The 20,182-nt window shown below is 38.2% G+C and overlaps 1 protein-coding gene across 2 annotated transcripts in view; it reads left to right on the top strand.

The window, feature by feature from the left end:
• The window catches only part of BRD10 (bromodomain containing 10), a 137,358-nt gene that overhangs the window by 54,188 nt on the left and 62,988 nt on the right, over positions 1 to 20,182 (top strand). The window contains exon 3 of one of the 2 annotated variants that reach the window (XM_040460872.1): positions 12,113 to 13,527. In XM_040460872.1, coding sequence (XP_040316806.1) covers positions 12,113 to 13,527 — 1,415 coding nt within the window. Of the gene's footprint in view, positions 1 to 12,091; positions 13,528 to 20,182 lie in introns of those variants that run through there. The other variant, XM_040460871.1, reaches the window with a different exon arrangement.

Genomic DNA, 20,182 nt, shown 5'->3' with positions numbered 1-20,182 from the left:
TTTTCGGGTGTGGAGTTTGGTGAGCTCTTTATAGATTTTGGATACTAGCCCTTTGTCCGATATGTCATTTGCAAATATCTTTTCCCATTCCATTGGTTGCCTTTTAGTTTTGTTGGCTGTTTCCTTTGCTGTGCAGAAGCTTTTTATCTTCATAAGGTCCCAGTAGTTCATTTTTGCTTTTAATTCCCTTGCCTTTGGGGATGTGTCAAGTAAGAAATTGCTGCGGCTGAGGTCAGAGAGGTCTTTTCCTGCTTTCTCCTCTAGGGTTTTGATGGTTTCCTGTCTCACATTCAGGTCCTTTATCGATTTTGAGTTTATATTTGTGAATGGTGTAAGAAAGTGGTCTAGTTTCATCCTTCTGCATGTTGCTGTCCAGTTCTCCCAGCACCATTTGTTAAAGAGACTGTCTTTTTTCCACTGGATGTTCTTTCCTGCTTTGTCAAAGATTAGTTGGCCATACGTTTGTGGGTCTAGTTCTGGGGTTTCTATTCTATTCCATTGGTCTATGTGTCTTTTTTTTGTGCCAGTACCACGCTGTCTTGATGATTAGAGCTTTGTAGTAGAGGCTAAAGTCTGGGATTGTGATGCCCCCTGCTTTGGTCTTCTTCTTCAAAATTACTTTGGCTATTCGGGGCCTTTTGTGGTTCCATACAAATTTTAGGATTGCTTGTTCTAGCTTTGAAAAGAATGCTGGTGCAATTTTGATTGGGATTGCATTGAATGTGTAGATAGCTTTGGGTAGTATTGACATTTTGACAGTATTTATTCTTCCAACCCATGAGCAGGGAATGTCTTTCCATTTCTTTATATCTTCAATTTCCTTCATAACCTTTTCTATAGTTTTCAGCATACAGATCTTTTACATCTTTGGTTAGATTTATCCCTAGGTATTTTATGCTTCTTGGTGCAATTGTGAATGGGATCAGTTTCTTTATTTGTCTTTCTATTGCTTCATTATTAGTGTATAAGAATGCAACTGATTTCTGTACATTGATTTTGTATCCTGCAACTTTGCTAAATTCATGTATCAGTTCTAGCAGACTTTTTGTGGAGTCTATCGGATTTTCCACGTATAATATCATGTCATCTGCAAAAAGTGAGAGCTTGACTTCATCTTTGCCAATTTTGATGCCTTTGATTTCCTTTTGTGTTTGATTGCTGATGCTAGAACTTCCAACACTGTGTTACACAACAGCGGTGAGAGTGGACATCCCTGTCGTGTTCCTGATCTGAGGGAAAAAGCTCTCAGTTTTTCCCCATTGAGGATGATGTTAGCTGTGGGCTTTTCATAAATGGCTTTTATGATGTTTAAGTATGTTCCTTCTATCCCGACTTTCTCCAGGGTTTTTATTAAGAAGGTTGCTGGATTTTGTCAAAGGCCTTTTCTGCATCGATTGACAGGATCATATGGTTCTTCTCTTTTCTTTTATTAATGTGATGTATCATGTTGGCTGATTTGTGAATGTTGAACCAGCCCTGCATCCCAGGAATGAATCCCACTTGATCATGCTGAATAATTCTTTTTATATGCTGTTGAATTCGATTTGCTAGTATCTTATTGAGAATTTTTGCATCCATATTCATCAGGGATATTGGCCTTTAGTTCTCTTTTTTACTGGGTCTCTGTCTGGTTTAGGAATCAAAGTAATACTGGCTTCATAGAATGAGTCTGGAAGTTTTCCTTCCCTTTCTATTTTTTGGAATAGCTTGAGAAGGATAGGTATTATCTCTGCTTTAAACGTCTGGTAGAACTCCCCTGGGAAGCCATCTGGTGCTGGACTGTTATTTGTTGGGAGATTTTATATGACTGATTGAATTTCTTTGCCGGTTATGGGTCTGTTCAAGCTTTCTATTTCCTTCTGATTGAGTTTTGGAAGTGTGTGGGTGTTTAGGAATTTGTCCATTTCTTCCAGGTTGTCCAGTTTGTTGGCATATAAATTTTCATAGTATTCCCTGATAATTGCTTGTATCTCTGAGGGATTGGTTGTAATAATTCCATTTTCATTCATGATTTTATCTGTTTGAGTCATCTCCCTTTTCTTTTTGAGAAGCCTGGCTAGAGGTTTATCAATTTTGTTTATTTTTTCAAAATACCAACTCTTGGTTTCATTGATCTGCTCTACAGTTTTTTTTAGATTCTATATTGTTTATTTCTGCTCTGATCTTTATTATTTCTCTTCTGCTGCTGGGTTTAGGCTGTCTTTGCTGTTCTGCTTCTATTTCCTTTAGGTGTGCTGTTAGATTTTGTATTTGGGATTTTTCTTGTTTCTTGAGATAGGCCTGGATTGCAATGTATTTTCCTCTCAGGTCTGCCTTTGCTGCATCCCAAAGCGTTTGGATTGTTGTATTTTCATTTTCGTTTGTTTCCATATATTTTTTAATTTCTTCTCTAATTGCCTGGTTGACCCACTCATTCTTTAGTAGGGTGTTCTTTAACCTGCATGCTTTTGGAGGTTTTCCAGACTTTTTCCTGTGGTTGATTTCAAGTTTCGTCTGAAAGTATGCATGGTATGATCTCCATTCTTGTATAGTTATGAAGGGCTGTTTTGTGACCCAGTATGTGATCTATCTTGGAGAATGTTCCATGTGCACTCAAGAAGAAAGTATATTGTGTTGCTTTGGGATGCAGAGTTCTAAACATATCTGTCAAGTCCATCTGATCCAATGTATCATTCAGGGACCTTGTTTCTTTTTGACCGTGTGTCTGGATGATCTATCCATTTCTGTAATTGGAGTGTTAAAGTCCCCTGCAATTACCACATTCTTGTCAATAACGTTGCTTATGTCTGTGAGTAATTGTTTTATATATTTGGGGGCTCCCATATTTGGCACAGAGACATTTATAATTGTTAGCTCTTCCTGATGGATAGACCCTGTAATTATTATATAATGCCATTCTTCATCTCTTGTTATAGCCTTTAAATTAAAGTCTAGCTTGTCTGATACAAGTACGGCCACTCCAGCTTCCTTTTGACTTCCAGTAGCATGATAAATAGTTCTCCATCCCCTCACTGTCAATCTGAAGGTGTCCTCAGGTCTAAAATGAGTCTCTTGTAGACAGCAAATAGATGGGTCTTGTTTTTTTATCCATTCTGATACCCTATGTCTTTTGGGTGGCACATTTAGTCTATTTACGTTCAGTGTTATTATAGAAAGATACGGGTTTAGAGTCATTGTGATGTCTGTAGGTTTCATGCTTGTCGCGATGTCTCTGGTACTTTGTCTCACAGGATCCCCCTTAGGATCTCTTGTAGGGCTGGTTTAGTGGTGACGAATTCCTTCAGTTTTTGTTTGTTTGGGAAGACCTTTATCTCTCCTTCTATTCTAAATGTCAGACTTGCTGGATAAAGGATTCTTGACTGCATATTTTTTCTGTTCATCACATGGAAGATTTCCTGCCATTCCTTTCTGGCCTGCCAGGTTTCAGTAGAGAGATCGGTCACAAGTCTTATAGGTCTCCCTTTATGTGTTAGAGCACGTTTATCCCTAGCTGCTTTCAGAAATTTCTCTTTATCCTTGTATTTTGCCAGTTTCACTATGATATGTCGTGCAGAAGATCGATTCAAGTTACATCTGAAGGGAGTTCTCTGTGCCTCTTGGATTTCACTGCCTTTTTCCTTCCCCAGATCAGGGAGGTTCTCAGCTATGATTTCTTCAAGTACACCTTCAGCACCTTTCCGTCTCTCTTCCTCCTCTGGAATACCAATTATGCGTAGATTATTTCTCTTTAGTGCATCACTTAGTTCTCTAATTTTCCCCTCATACTCCTGGATTTTTTTATCTTTTTCTCAGCTTCCTCTTTTTCCATAATTTTATCTTCTAGTTCACCTATTCTCTCTGCCTCTTCCATCCAAGCCGTGGTCATTTCCATTTTATTTTGCAGCTCATTAATAGCATTTTTTAGCTCCTCCTGACTGTTCCTTAGTCCCTTGATCTCTGTAGCAATAGATTCTCTCCTGTCCTCTATACTGTTTTAAGCCCAGCGAATAATTTTATGACTATTATTCTAAACTCACTTTCTGTTATATTGTTTAAATCCTTTTTGATCAGTTCGTTAGCTGTTGTTATTTCCTGGAGATTTTTTTGAGGAGAATTCTTCCGTTTTGTCATTTTGAATAGTCCCTGGAGTGGTGCGGAACTGCAGGGCACTTCCCCTGTGCTGTCTTGAATATCTTGGGTCGGTGGGCTGGGCCGCAGTCAGACCTGATGTCTGCCCGCAGCCCACCGCTGGGGCCACAGTCAGACTTGTGTACTTTCTCTTCCCCTCTCCTAGGGGAGGGATTCACTGTGGTGTGGTGTGGCCTGTCTGGGCTACTTGCACATTGCCAGCCTTGTGGTGCTGGGGATCTGGCCTATTATCTGGGGTGGATGGGCAAGGTGCACGGGGGCGGGAGGGGCAGGCTCAGCTCGCTTCTCCTTCCGTGATCCGCTTGGGGGGGGGCCCTGCGGCAACGGGAGGGATGGATCCGCAGAAGCACAGTGTTGGGTGTTTGCACGGTGCCAGCAAGTTCCCTGGCAGGAACTGGTTCCCTTTGGGATTTTGGCTGGGGGATGGGCGAGGGTGATGGCTCTGGTGAGTGCCTTTGTTTCCCCACGAAACTGAGCTCTGTCGTCCGGGGCTCAACAACTCTCCCTCCCATTGTTCTCCAGCCTTCCCATTCTCTGGGCAGAGCTGTTAACTTACAACCTTCCAGATATTAAGTCCCGCTTGCTTTCAGAACACACTCCGTCCGGCTCTTCCAATTTTGCCAGCCATACTCGGGGTCTCTGCTTGGCCAGCAGGCTGCCCCTCCACCCCAGCTCCCTCCCGCCAGTCCATGCAGCGCACACTGCCTCTCCACCCTTCCTACCCTCTTCCGTGGACCTCTCGTCTGCGCTTGGCTCCGGAGAATCCGTTCTAGTAGTCTTCTGGCGTTTTTCTGGGTTATTAGGCAGGTGTAGGTGGAATCTAAGTGATCAGCAGGACGCAGTGAGCTCAGCGTCCTCCTACTTCGCCATGTTCCTCCCAGTCGAGGATAATGTTTTTAAATGTGTAGACTAAACCTTGTTTTATTCTTAAAAACAATGCTTAATATTACAGGAGAAAACAATCCGAAAGCATGGGTAACTGAGTCAAACGGAGATGCTGGAAGTGTCCATAATCTCTTGCTCTGTGCCAGCAAAGGCTAGATGGGAAGTAGTGTTCCCCCAAGGCAGGGCCAACACCTGTTGTTGCCTGAGTTGTTAATTTTAGCCATTCTAACCGATGTGAAGTAGTATCTCATTGTGGTTTTGATTTGTATTTCCCTGGTTATGAGTGATGTTGAACATCTTTTCATGTGTCTGTTGGTCATCTGGATGTCTTCTTTGGTAAAGTGTCTAGTCTGTGTTTTCTGCCCAATTCTTCACTGGATTATTTGGTTTTGGGCGTTGAATTTGATAACTTCTTCATACATTTTGGATACTATCCCTTTATCCAATATGTCATTTCAGAGTATCCTCTCCCATTCCGTAGGCTGCCTTTTAGTTTTGTTGATTGTTTCCATTGCTGTGTAGAAGCTTTTTATCTTGATGAAGTCCCAATAGTTCATGTTTGCTTTTGTTTCCTTTGCCTCTGGTGATTTGTCTGGTAAGAAGTTGCGGCAGCCAAAGTCAAAGACGTTTCTGCTTGTGTTCTCTAGGATTTTGATAGTTTCCTATCTCACATTTAGGTCTTTCATCCATTTTGAATTTATTTTTGTAAGAAAGTGGTCCAGTTTCATTCTTCTGCATGTCAGTGTCTATAGAGTTTTCCCAGCACCATTTGTTGAAGAAACTGGTTTTTTTTTCCATTGGATCATCTTTCCTGCTTTGTTGAAGATTAATTGACCACATAGTTCTGAGTCCATTTCTGGGTTGTCATTCTGTTCCATTGATCACTGTGTCTCTTTTTACACCAGTACCACACTGTTTGATGACCACAGCTTTGTAATACAGCTTGAAGTCCAGATCGTGATGCCTCCAGCTTTGCTTTTCTTTTTCAGGATTGCTATGCCTATTGTGGGTCGTTTGTGGTTCCATACAAACTTTAGTATTGTTTGTTCTAGCTCTGCTAAATGCTGTTGTATTTTGATAGGGGTTGCATTAAATGTGTAGATTGGTTTTGGTAGTATAGACTTTTATATTTTAACAATATTTTATTATATTTTATATAATATAAAATATTATATATTTTCTTTTATGTTTTAACAATATTTGTTCTTCCATGAGCATGGAATATTTTTCCATTTCTTTATGTCCTCTTTAATTTCTTTGATAAGTGTTCTATAGTTTTCAGAGTACAGATCTTTTACCTCTTTGGTTAGGTTAATTCCTAGGTATCTTAAGGTTTTTGGTACTGTTGTAAATGGGATTGATTCCTTGATTTCTCTTTCCGCCACTTTGTTATTGGTGTATAGAAATGCAACTGAGTTTTGTATGTTGATTTTATATCCTGCAGCTTTGCTGAATTCATGTATTAGTTCTAGCAATTTTCTGGTGGAGTCTATTGGGTTTTATTTATTTATTGTCTACGAATAGTGACAGTTTGACATCTTCCATGCTGATTTGAATGCCTTTTATGTCTTTTTGTTGTCTGAATGCTTAGGTTAGGACTTCCAGTACTATTTTAAATAACAATGGTGAGAATGGACATCCTTGTCTTATACCTGATGTAAGGGAAAGGCTCAGTTTTTCCCCATTGAGGATGAGTTTAGCTGTGGGTCTTTTGTGTATGGCCTTTATGATGTTGAGGTATATTCCTTCCATCCTTACTTTATGGTTTTTATCAAGAATGCATGCTGTGTTTTGTCAAATGCTTTTTTTGCATCTATTGAGAGGATCGTGTGGTTCCTATTCTTTCTTTTATTAAAGTGGTGTATCACGTGATTGATTTACAATTATGAACCAGCCCTGCAGCCCAGGTATAAATCCCACTTGATCATGGTCAGCAATTCTTTTGATATACTGTTGTATTTGATTTGCTAGTATCTTGTTGACAATTTTCATGTTCATCAGGGACATTGGTCTGTAATTCTCCTTTTTATGGGGTGTTTGGCTAGTTTTGGAATCAAGGTAATACTGGCCTTGTAGAATGAGTCTGGAAGTTTTCCTTCCATTTCTGGTTGTTTTGTTTGTTTGTTTGTTTTGTTTTTTGTTTTTTTTGTTTTTTGTTTTTTTTTTTTTTTTGGAACAGTTTGAGAAGAATAGGTATTAACTCTTTAATTGTCTAGTAGTATTCCCTGGGAATCCATCCAGCCCAAGACTCTTATATCCTTGGGAGATTTTTGATTACTAATTCAAATTCTTTGCTGATTATAGGTCTCTTCAAATTTTTTTTCTTCCTGTTTCAGTTTTGGTATTTTGTATGTTTCTAGGATTTTGTTCATTTCTTACAGAATACCCAGTTTGTTGGCATATAATTTTTCATAATTTTCTTTTGTAATTGTTTGTATATCTATAGTGTTGGTTGTGATCACTTCTCTTTTATTCTTGATTTTATTTATTTTGGCCCTCTTTTCTTTTTGATAAGTCTGGCTAAGGATTTATCAATTTTATTAATTCTTTCAAAGAGCCAGCTCTTACTTTGTTGATGTGTTCTACTGGGGCTTTTTATTTTGTTTCTATATTGTTTATTTCTTTTCTGATATTTATTATTTCCCTTCTTCTGCTGGTTTTAGGCTTTATTTGCTGTTCCTTTTCTAACTCCTTTAGGTATCAGGTGTGGTTGTGTATTTGAGACTTTTCTTGCTTCTTGAAGTAGGCCTGTATTGCCATATACTGCCCTCTTATGGCTGCCTTTGCTTCATCCCAAACGTTTTGGACCACCATGTTTTCATTTGCTTCCATGTACTTTTTTTTTAAATATATATTTTTAAACATTTATTCATTTTTGAGAGAGAGAGAGTGTGTGAGAGGGGAGGGGCAGAGAGCAAGGGAGACAGAATCTGAAGCAGGCTTCAGGCTCTGAACTGTGGGCACAGAGCCCAACACAGGGCTCAAACCCACGAACTGTGAGATCATGACCTGAGCTGAAGTTGGATGCTCAACTGACTGAGCCACCCAGGCGCCCCATGCTTCCATGTACTTTTTAAATTTCTTCTCTAATTTTCTGGTTTACGATTTATTCTTTAGTAAGCTGTTCTTTGACCTCCATGTATTTGAGGACTTTCTAAATTTTTTCTTGTGGTTGACTTCAAATTTCATAGTCATGTGATCTGAAAATATGCATGGTATGATCTCAAGCTTTTTGTACCTATTGAGGGCTCATTTGTGACCCAGTATTTGGTCTGTTCTGGAGGATGTTCATGTGACATTGAAAAGAATGTATATTCTGCTGCTTTAGGATGAAATGCTTTGCATATATCTGTTAAGTCCTTTTGGGCCAGTGCGTCATTGAAAGCCACTGTGTACTGTTGATTTTTTTGCTTAGATGGTCTGTCTGTTGCTATAAGTAGAGTTGTAAAGTCCCTTACTGTACTGTGTTATTGTCACTGAGTTTCTTTATGCTTGTAATTAATTGATTTATATATTTGGGTTCTTCTGAGTTGAGGGCATAAATTTTACAATTGTTAGATCTTGATGGATAGACCTCATAATTATGATATAGTGCCCTTTTTCATGTTACAGTCTTTGGTTTAAAATCTAGTTTGTTGATATAAGTAAGTATGGCTAGTCCAGCTTTCTTTTGATGTCCATTAGATGGTTCTCCATCCCCTCACTTTCAATCTGCTTGTGTCTTTAGGTCTAAAATGAGTCTCTTGTAGGCAGCATTGTGTGTGATAGGTCTTGTTCTTTTTATCTTTTCTAATATCCTATGTCTTTTGATTGGAGCATTTAGTTTATTTACATGCAGAGTGGTTATTGAACGATATGAATGTAATGCCATTTGTTACCTATAAAGTTGGTGTTTCTTTTTTTTTTTAATGTTTATTTATTTTTGCGACAGAGAGAGACTGAGCATGAATGGGGGAGGGTCAGAGAGAGAGGGAGACACAGAATCTGAAACAGGCTCCAGGCTCTGAGCGGTCAGCACAAAGCCTGACGCGGGGCTTGAACTCACAAACTGCGAGATCATGACCTGAGCCGAAGTCGGATGCTTAACTGACTGAGCCACCCCAGCGCCCCTAAAGTTGGTGTTTCTGACGATGATCTCTGGTCCTTTCAATCTTTGTTGCTTTTGGTATTTTTATCCCCAAAGAGTACCCTTTAATTTTTCTTGAGGTCTGGTTTAGTGGTCACGAACTCCTTTATATTTTTGTTTGTCTGGGATACTCTTTACTCTCCTATTCTGAATGATAGCCTTGCTGGATAAAGTATTCTTGGCTGCATATTTTTCACATTCAGCTCATTGAATATATCCTGCAAGTCTCTTTAGCCTACTAAGTTTCTGTGGATAGATCTTCTGTGAATCTGGTTGTCTTCCCTTGTAGGTTAAGAACTTTTTTTCCCTTGCTGCTTTCAGGATTCTTTCTTTGTGTATTTTGGTCTTGTATTTTGTGATGGTCGTTTTTATTGAATTTAATGGGAGTTCTTGCACTTCTTGACTTTTGATGTGTATTGTCCTTCCCCATTTTAGGGAAGTTTGCAGCTCTAATTTGCTGAAATAAATCTTCCTCTTTTTTCCTCTCTTCTTCTAGGACTCCTGTGATACAAATGTGATACAAATGCTTTAAGGAGTTGCTGAGTTCCCTAAGTCTACCATCGTGATCCAATACCTTTGTTGCCCTCTTATTTTTTGCTTCATTGTTCTCTATAATTCTGTCTTCTATATCACTGATTCATTCCTCTACTTCATACATCCTTATTGTCATGTCACCAGTTGGGTTTGCAACTTAGTTATAGTATTTTTAATTTTAGCCTGAGATTTTAGTTTTTTTTATCTCTGCAGTAAAGGATTCTCTAGTATCTTCTATGCTTTTTTCAAGCCCAGCGAGTTAGTATCCTTATAATCGTTGTTTTAAATTATGGTTCAGATATCTTATGTCTGTAATGATTGAATCCTCAACTGTGACTTTTTCCTTTTCTTTCTTTTGGATGGATTCCTCTGTCTTGTCATTTTCTTTAGGTCACTGTTTTTTTGTGTGTGATTATTAGGAAAGCCTGTTCTATTCCTGCTCCTGAGAGTAATGGCTATATTAAGAAGAGACCAACAAAACGGGTATCCTATATGCAGTTTGTTGTTGTATTTTGGCTTTTCCTACCCTCAGGCCGGTCCTCTGTAGAGTGTCTCCTTGCTTGCAGTAGGGGGTGTTTGGACATTGTCCACTGTGTGGTAGTTTTTGTCTAGGTCTGTAGGTGTGTTTTGATCTGCTTTTTAAAAGATGTGGGATCAAAAAAAAAAAAAATGAAGCTAGACCTTATTTCTCCTAAATTGAAGCTTTGAAGCACTCTGTCAGTAAACTCTGTGCATGAGGGGATGCCCTGGGTTTGGGGGAGAAGCCTGCTGCGCTGATTTTCAGGTGGTCTTGCCCCAGTAGAGATGCACCTGCAGGGCACAGTGGGGTGGAGCTTGTTGTAAGCAGCTCTGGTCTCCACTGAGGAGGCTGTTTAGCTCATTGAATTTGGTCAGTACTGATGGAGGAGAGCAAGAAAGTGATGTTGCCAGCTCTCTTCTCCTGGGAGCAAGGAGTTCGCCCCGTCACTCCTCAAGAAGTCATTGTAGAAGAGCAAAGAATCCCTCTCTACTGTTCCCAGCTTCTGTCAGATCCCTGCCTTCACCTTGTCTGAGTCCCAACTGTCTGCCTTCCAGGCAGCACAGTACTCTTTATCTCTGCCATGTGGCTGGGTTTCAGAACTCCGAATTTTAGGGAACTGTGTAGCCCGCACCAATGCTGATGCTTTGGGAGAGGGTCTTGCTATGCTTTTGCCATTTACCAGTTTGTCCCAGGAAAGCAGTTGCATGACCACACAGTGGTTCAGAGTTTATGGTGAAGTGCAGCAAAAAGCTGGCACCAAGACTTGATACCTTCAGCCTGTGTCTTTGTTCCTATGCTAGGGAATAGGGCAACACATTGGCACCATCAGTTCTTTTGTCCCGGGAGAGTCCATGCCACCACTCCCAAATGAACTCCCAAGAAGGGGAACTGTTTCTCCCAGTTGGACCCAGGGGATATTCAGATCATGCTTCCTACTCCTGTATCTCCTTCCTCCTTCCTTCCCCACTGGGGCACTGCTAAGCCTGCCAGATACAACCCAGCAATGGTAGGGTCTTCTAAAACTTCAGACTTTGAGCTCCACTGCTCATAAAAACTAACAGTCAGCCCCTCTCTTTTTCCCAGTCACTGGTGTTGGAGAAGAGTTTTTCTTGTGCAGTCCCCTGCCTGTTGCTTCACTCTTTCTCTCTCATTCAGTCACATCTCCATGATCAGGGCTCCCTCCTCTCTGCAGCACTCACAGTTCTTTTCTCCTCCACAACAATTGTCTGTAGCTCCTACCTTCCACGAGGTGGTCATTTTTCTTCTTGTAGATGTGAAGTTTTATTCTCTCAGTCCTCAAATCAATTTCTTAGGTGTTCAGAATGATTTGATATTTATCTAGCTATGTTCAAGGGATGACATAAGCTTAGGGCCCCCCTACTCCTGTGCCATCCTCCTCCCATAATTTTAGTTTTTAAGGCTACCTAATAATAGCCAGCTTATTTCCCAATTGTGTAACTTTTTTATAACTTTACAAAAGTTTATAAAAACTTCTTTATAACTTTTTTTATATGGTTAAAAGTTAACTCTGTCAAGTTAATACAAACAAAAACTTTCTAGGAACGGAATTACCATGTCAAAGGATTTAAATATCTTTATAGTTCTTATATGACATCATACTACTTTTAGAAAGCACTACCCTGTGCTTTTGTTTAGTACACATGTTTAAATTTTTTTCATTTACTTTGAAATTGATACACATCCTAAGTTGAAGAATTTTACTTTGGATGAAGAAATGTCAGAAGACTCAGTGTCAAGTTATATATTTATTTCATCATCTGAAGAAAATAATGGTACATCTAATGAGATACTTTGTAACCATTTGCCTTGTTGATTAAAGATTAATATGACACCAAATATTTAGTATTTAATGGTACTTTCTACTTTAACAATAGTATAATTTGTTAAACTTTCTTTAGGCTTCGGGAGCAGGAAAGAAAAGAAGCAGAAGAAGCTAGTCAAAAGGAAATGGAAGAATGGGAAAGAAAACTCCTAGCTCAAGCAGCTCCAACTTGTATGGAGACTATGTGGGAAATTCCAGCTATTGGTCATTTTCTTTGTTTAGCCCAACAAATTCTAAATTTGCCAGAAATAGTCTTTTACGAATTGGAACGTTGTCTTCTGATGCCTCAGTGTAATGCTTTTCTTTCTAAAATAATGACTTCTCTGTTAAGTCCACCTCATCGCAGACCTACCTTACATCGAAGACCTACTTTGCCTTATAGGACCTGGGAAGCAGCACTGAGACAGAAAGTACAGCAGTGGTATACTGCTGTAGGACAGACTGAAAATCCTGATAACTGTGCTGAAAAGCTTGGGTTATGTCCTCAGTTTTTTAAAGTTCTTGGAGAAGTTAATCCATTGGAAGAAAAACCTTTTCATGAACTACCTTTTTACCAAAAAGTATGGTTACTTAAGGGTCTTTGTGACTTTGTGTATGAAACACAAAAAGAAGTTCAAGATGCTGTACTTGGACAGCCTATTCATGAATGCAGGGAAGTTATCTTGGGTTACGATTATTTGGAGAATGCTTATGTGCATTTTCCACAGTTCTGTGGTGCAGATGTACGGATTTATAAACAGAGACCTTTTCAAGCCCCAGAATTTCCAGTTCCACCCATTAAAATACAAAGAGTACCTCGGATTAAACTGGAGAAATTGAAATGTGACTATGTTAGTACAAGTAATGGAGAACATAGGTGTAGTATAGGCCTCTCCTCTGCCTTCAAGAAAGAGCAGGAAACTAATTTTGATACAACTTGGGGCTCTGCTAAGATGAACTTGGATAATCATGACATCCCTGTTGAAATGGAAGTGAAATCCAGCTGTGAAATTAGAATTTGCAGGCCCTGTGAAATTAAAAAAACTGATTGTTATAAAGAAAATTTAGGGGAACCAGGGAGTCCAGGGGAAGTTACTGGCTTTGGAGAGCCTCTTAGTCCAGGTGAAATAAGGTTTATAGAAAATCAAGAAAAATATGGTGAAGCTTCCAGAGTAAAGCCTGAACCCAGTCCATTAAAAGAAAATGCTCTAAAATCTTGCCAAATACATGTAAATGGAAGTCACAGTGATCATCCAGAATTTAACTGCCACAAAGTTGTAAGAGACATTCTATTAGAGCAGTCACTGCAGAGTCACAAGAAAATCAAACTAACTAAAATGAGGGCAAAAAAGAAGAAAAAGAAAAAAAAGAAATTGAAAGATGTTTTAAATGAAAACTTACAGAGAAAGCGTGAAAGTCTTCATTCTCTTGCATTCAAATCTTACAAACCTGAGATCCAGAATAAGTTATTGATCATCAAAAAGAAAGCAAAACACAAGAAGCACAAATCTGGTAAGCTAACACAAATGGATGAGAATTACATTTAAGCATACTTCATGTTGTTCTTGCAATTAAGCATGAGAGGCACTGATTAACAGAATGAAAAGTGTGTGTGTGTGTGTGTGTGTGTGTGTGTGTGTGTGCGTGTGTGTTTAAGAGATCAAGTTTTATATTCTTCCACTGATTAAAACTCAGAGCAGAAGAGGTTTTGTATACTCAACAGAAAAAAATACTGTCACAGTACATTTTAATTTAATTTTCAGTTGAAGATCTTTGGACATAATGTTTTTACATTTCTCTGGACCAGATTCTTGATAAATAATGCTTCCCATCATTTTTGAGAAGTGTTTTTCCCCCCAGGCTAAGACCAGTACAGCAAATGGAAAAAGCACTGATATCAGGAGATACCATTCCCAATACTATATAGAGTACATAGCAACTTAAACCAAGGCAAGTCAGATTATCTTTCTGGGTGTTGTTTTTTTCCCACATCATATATTTTTTAGCACTCTATTTTCAGTATATATTTTCATACCCAGGAAAAATGTGAAATACAAGGAAAAACATTGCATCAACTAATAGGACATGAAGCATATTTTGTAAGAAGATTTGCCATTTGTCTTACATCAAATTTGAATACCCCATGTATTTGTTGCAAGTCTATTTAAAGAATAACAAAAAATTCTGTAAATAAAATCTTCGGTGGTTGGTTGCACTATCTTTTCATTACTCAGGTGTTTTTGCTTTTTCTATTGTTTGCCTTTTAATCAGTTTCTGTGTCTTGTTTGTCAAAAAGATAGGTGAGATAAAAGCAGATGTTGAACTCCACTTATAAAATTTGCCTGGTTGGGAAAAACTTGAATTGCTTACTAAATGAGTTGTGGTTTATTGTCATTATTTGTGGATTTCCATTTTTTTTTTTTAATTTTTTTTTTCAACGTCTTTATTTATTTTTGGGACAGAGAGAGACAGAGCATGAACGGGGGAGGGCAGAGAGAGAGGGAGACACAGAATCGGAAACAGGCTCCAGGCTCCGAGCCATCAGCCCAGAGCCCGACGCGGGGCTCGAACTCACGGACCGTGAGATCGTGACCTGGCTGAAGTCGGACGCTTAACCGACTGCGCCACCCAGGCGCCCCTGGATTTCCATTTTTTATATCTTCCCTCAGTAACAAAGATAATTAGGATTTGACAATAATTTGATAATGAGTTGGTAAATGAGAGTGAAGTTTGTTTAGTTGATATACTTGCTGTTACTTAAATGAATACAGTTAAGTATATTTTAAAATGTGTATGTAATATATCATTGATAAGGAAGCATAAAATTTACTATTAAGAACAGGCTTAATTTGATGAACTGATAATTGCAAAGTTGAACCACTACACTGGCCAGATGATGAAAAACTACAATTTTTTAAAGTAACTTTCAGAAATAAGCCTTTTAAATTTTGTAATAATCCACATATTTAGGCTATATAAATTTAATTTGATTTGGCACGTTTTCCTCTCAAAAATATTAATTAGTAGTTTAAGTTGGAAATATTTTTTCCAGTGCTAAAGTATGTAATACTGTTTTATTAGTACTGTTGTCACCTGAAACCTTTTATTGTTTATTTATGACCTACTATTCATGTGTTCAAAGGTAATTGTGACTTATGGGGGTAGATACTGATGTAGCTCCTATACAGGCTTTACCAATAGCAGAGTAAAAATATTAACTGTAAGGATTACTTTTAAATGTATTTTTATGGTAAGCAATTAAACTGTTGCCACATTTTTTAAATGGTAGTTCAGAATATTTGTAGATCAGAGAGAATATTTGTGGGGGTGTCATGTCCAGTTGTCCAAGTGAATAAAAAAAAGAAGCAAATTCAGCAAGTACTTATGTACCCTCTCTGAGCATCTTTAGGTGGGTATAGACAGCTTACAGGGATGAAATAGAAGAAAATAATGTACTAGCCTATATACTAATTTTATCTTCAGAGCAAATTTAGGAGGTTAGTCTTCAGTAACAAAAATACTTGGATCTGGCAAATACAGTTTCTCTCTCCCTTGATAGTTCTGGGTAAGCATATGCCCACTCTTTCTTTATAAGATACTAAACTCCTTTCTGTTATAACAGCAGTACATAAAATGATATTAAAAAAATTTTTTATTAAGTTTATTTACTTTGAGAGAGAGGGACAGAGAGAGTGAGCAAGCCTGGGGCAGAGAGAGGGAGAGAGAGAGAATCCCAAGCAAGCTCTGTGCTGTTAGCACAGAGCCCGATGTGGGGCTCAAACTCATGAACCATGAGATCATGACCTGAGCCAAAACTGACTGAGCCATGCCTTTTAAAAATTTTTTTAAATTATGGGGCGCCTGGATGGCGCAGTCGGTTAAGCGTCCGACTTCAGCCAGGTCACGATCTCGTGGTCCGTGAGTTCGAGCCCCGCGTCAGGCTCTGGGCTGATGGCTCGGAGCCTGGAGCCTGCTTCCGATTCTGTGTCTCCCTCTCTCTCTGCCCCTCCCCCGTTCATGTTCTGTCTCTCTCTCTCCCAAAAATAAATAAAAACGTTGAAAAAAAAAAATTAAAAAAATTTTTAAATTAAATTTGTTTGTTTGTTTATTTATTTATTTATTTATTTAGAGAGGGAGCTGGGGAGGGGCAGAGAGAGTGAGAGAGGGAATCCCAAACAGGCTCCCTGCTGTCATTGTGGAGCCCTATGCAGGGCTCAAAGTCACAAACTGTGAGATCATGACTTGAGCTGAAACCAAGAGTTGGAGGCTTAACTGATGGAGCCACCTAGGCACATAACAACAACAACAACAACAACAACAACAACAACAACAACAACAACAGAACATTTGTTTTATATCATTTTCAGTACACTTGTCTTCCTGAGGCTTTGCCCTGGGCTCCTTTATTAGTTATGAGGCATTGTGGCCTTTTATAGTCAGTTTTGGGCATACTCTAATCCAGTGTTTTCTCTTTCACTATTTTTAAAAGGGAGCTCCATGGTGACATGTTTGGAAAATGTGGAAATGCTCCTCTTCTAGATTCACATTGTGTACAGGTCCACAATGCATTTTACAAAACTCTTGTATCAGATATGTTTTGGAATTCAGAAATCATCAGATTATAGAAGGATATTATGATATATATGTTTATTAAATAACATCCCCAGTTGAGTTTGGTGTAGCCCCTGTAATTACACACATAGTTTTTACAGAAAGATATATGAATGGGTTAAATGAGATGAAAACTATAAAGAACCTTAGAACAGTTCATGTCATGTTTATTTTTAAAAGGTTAGTTTTGAGGACTTTTTGAACTTCAGAATTATGGAAAAGTGATTTGGGGCCTTTATTTTAAGGACTCTGGGAAGTCTTGAAGAAAAAAAACTGTTTAGTTTTGTTTAACCTAGTATTTTTAAGTTTACTTGAACACAGAGATTTTTTTTTCAAGTAATAGCATTCTGTAGAATATGCTTTGGGATAAAGTGTGTCATCCATGAGCGTTCACTTAGGATAGAGTAAATTCTACATGTGGTTAATGTGGTCCATTTTATGTTGATTATACAGGCTTTAATTTTTGGTGGACTCTCTAAATTTAGCAGGTGGGAGATAATTTTTAGTAGAAGGTGCAAAGACAAATTGGTTGAGAATGATTTGATAATTTTAGGGAACTCTGGGGCAGTTTTGCAACTTTTAAGCATTTTTATCTATTTTTTAGAATTGGAGTTTGCTTTCTGCTTTTTAATTGAATTCATTTTTAGTTATTTAAGCCTTTCCTTACTCTTAGAAACATTATAGAATAGAAAAACGTTGGAATATCCCCAGTTGTGCATGCTTATAGCATCAGATACTTCTCCTTTATAATACTTATAACGTTTATTTATAATGGTTGCATTTATTTCTTTGTAAATTATTTTGATGATTGTCTTCCCTGTATTTTATAACATTCTTGGGGACAGAAGGTTAGCACAGTGACGAACACATTGTGTAGGAATCTGTCGAATAAATAAATGAACACACATAATATAGTTTACTCAGCTATAAGTAAGATTAGCTCCTTAAAATGTATCTTTTATATCCTTTTCAAGGCCTATATATTTTTGAATTAGCATTGTACTATCCATACCATTTTACAATCTGTTTTTTCCTTGCGTAGCAGTGCACCGTGAACTTCTGTGTGATCAATAGATCTTTGCACCATCATTTTGTTATGTGTATTTTGTAGTTATTTTTCCAACCTCCTTATTAGACATTTTGGTTGTTTTCAATAGTATTCTGTTATAGATTTTGTGGAGTAGAGTTGGCTGAAATAAAATAGGTTTTAAAAACTAGAGGACTTTTTATAAAACCTGAAAAAAATGGGCAAAAATTATTAAAGATACATTAATTGTTACAAAAAGCTTATGGTGTTTTAAGTTACTCATTTTAGCCAATTTGGTTTGGAGGGTTTTTCCCTCTTCTCACATGTTCATTATTTTCAACGAAATCATTTTGTGTTAGCTCCTCTGAACTGATTAAAATAAATAAGACAAGTGGTGGTGTTATTCTTTTATAAGTGAATAAACTAAGGCTCAAAGTGGTAAACAATTCATTTTAATAATTGTTAAGTATATAATAGAGTAAAAGGTCAAGTCGAGAGTAAATCAGTCAGTGTTTGCTATAGTTGTCTTGGAAGGTTTTGCAGAGGATATAAGACTTTGAAGAATAGTGGGGATTGGATAGATGAACAGTGGTTAGTAATGTGAATAAAAGCATGAGGGTATAATTAAGCTGGTGTCACTGAAAACACAGAGAAAAACATAAGGAAAAAGGTGAAAAGTTGAGGTTTTAGAAGCTATTTGAATGATGAGACTGTGCCAGTTATGGGTGATCTCTTTCTGGACAGGTGGTGCTGTTTTAAATAATTGCATCAAGTGCCTAGTGCAAGGAAATGACCTTACAATAAGAGATAATGTGTAAAAGCAATAAGCTCCTTTATAGGGAATAACTAAAAAAGCAGTGTAATCTACAATATTTGGTTACATCCAGACCCATTATTGTGAAAAAGTTTTACAGTTTTTTGTTGTTGTTGTTGAAAACCCAAAGATCCTAACTATGTGTGTCTGTATGGGGAAAATTTTAGAGGACCAAATCAAGATGCCAAGATATAAGAGAGTGAAAGGATCGATAGAGTATTTTGTCCTTTTATTTTAATGCTATATACTCATAAGTGCTAACTGTATGCCAGGCACTGTTCTAAGCCTTTATATATATTTTCTCATTTGATTTTCATAAAAACTCCATTAAATGATATTATTATTCCTCATTATATAGATTTTATAGTTAAAAAACTGAGGCACAGAGATGTTTATTAACTTGTCCAAGGTTACATAGCTAATAAGTGGCAGGATTAGGAGAAAGGATCTTGCAGAATAGTTAGGACCATTAAAGAGTTATAAAAGAAACTGGCAGGGTTTTCATGAAGGGGTTGAAGGTAAGTTTAAGAAGAGGAAATTTCTAAATCCAGATAGAGAATGACTGACTATATGACTTTTCTTTCACATTGACAGAAGAAAATAATGTTTTGAGAGAGATGTTACAATAAGTAGCAGAATTTGACAGCTGATTCAGTATTTTAAGCTAACGGAGAAAAAAATCATTGTTTAAAAATTTTTTTTTCAACGTTTATTTATTTTTGGGACAGAGAGAGACAGAGCATGAATGGGGGAGGAGCAGAGAGAGAGGGAGACACAGAATCGGAAACAGGCTCCAGGCTCTGAGCCATCAGCCCAGAGCCCGACGCGGGGCTCGAACTCACGGACCGCAAGATCGTGACCTGGCTGAAGTCGGACGCTTAACCGACTGCGCCACCCAGGCGCCCCAAAAATCATTGTTTAGCAGTTATTGAATTATATGATAGTGGCAAAAGGTTACCAGTATGATGAGAAATTTGCTAATAGGCAAGAAGAATGGAAAGAAAATCAGCTGTTTTGTTAAGGTTAAATTGCTTACTTAAGAGATACAACACTCCAGAAACTTGTATAGACTAAATATTTGCTTAGGACATGAACATTTAGTACATAAAAAGTCAAATTTAGAGTGGTTCTGTGACTTCACATTCCAGCCACTTCCCAGATTTCTATTTAATAATATAAATGCCCTTGGCCTTTTTTTTTTTTTTAACAGTGATTAATGTCTTTTTTCTAACAGTGATTAATGTCTTAGTATCCATTCATTTGTTACGATTCCTAAAATGTAAGCACTGAGAAACTAACGAATGTGTTAGGATATTTTTTTTTTTTTAATGTTTATTTTTGAGAGAAAGAGTGCAGGTGGGCAAACACGAGCTGGGGAGGGGCAGAGAGAGAGGGAATCCAAAGCAGGCTCCAGGTTCTGAGCTGTCAGCACAGAGCCTGATGCGGGCTCAAACCCAGGAACTGTGAGATCATGACCTGAACCGAAATCAGACGCCCAACCAACTGAGCCACCCAGGTGCTCCAGGATAATTTTTAACATAAGAAGGCCAAATCTAGGGGCGCCTGGGTGGCGCAGTCGGTTAAGCGTCCGACTTCCGCCAGGTCACGATCTCGCGGTCCGTGAGTTCGAGCCCCGCGTCAGGCTCTGTGCTGATGGCTCGGAGCCTGGAGCCTGTTTCCGATTCTGTGTCTCCCTCTCTCTCTGCCCCTCCCCC

Source organism: Herpailurus yagouaroundi, unplaced genomic scaffold (genome assembly GCF_014898765.1).
Source record: "Herpailurus yagouaroundi ecotype Mexico unplaced genomic scaffold, PumYag 252, whole genome shotgun sequence".
In the NCBI taxonomy this organism is placed as follows: Eukaryota; Metazoa; Chordata; class Mammalia; order Carnivora; family Felidae; genus Herpailurus; species Herpailurus yagouaroundi.
This window is presented reverse-complemented; position numbering and strand designations above follow the sequence as displayed.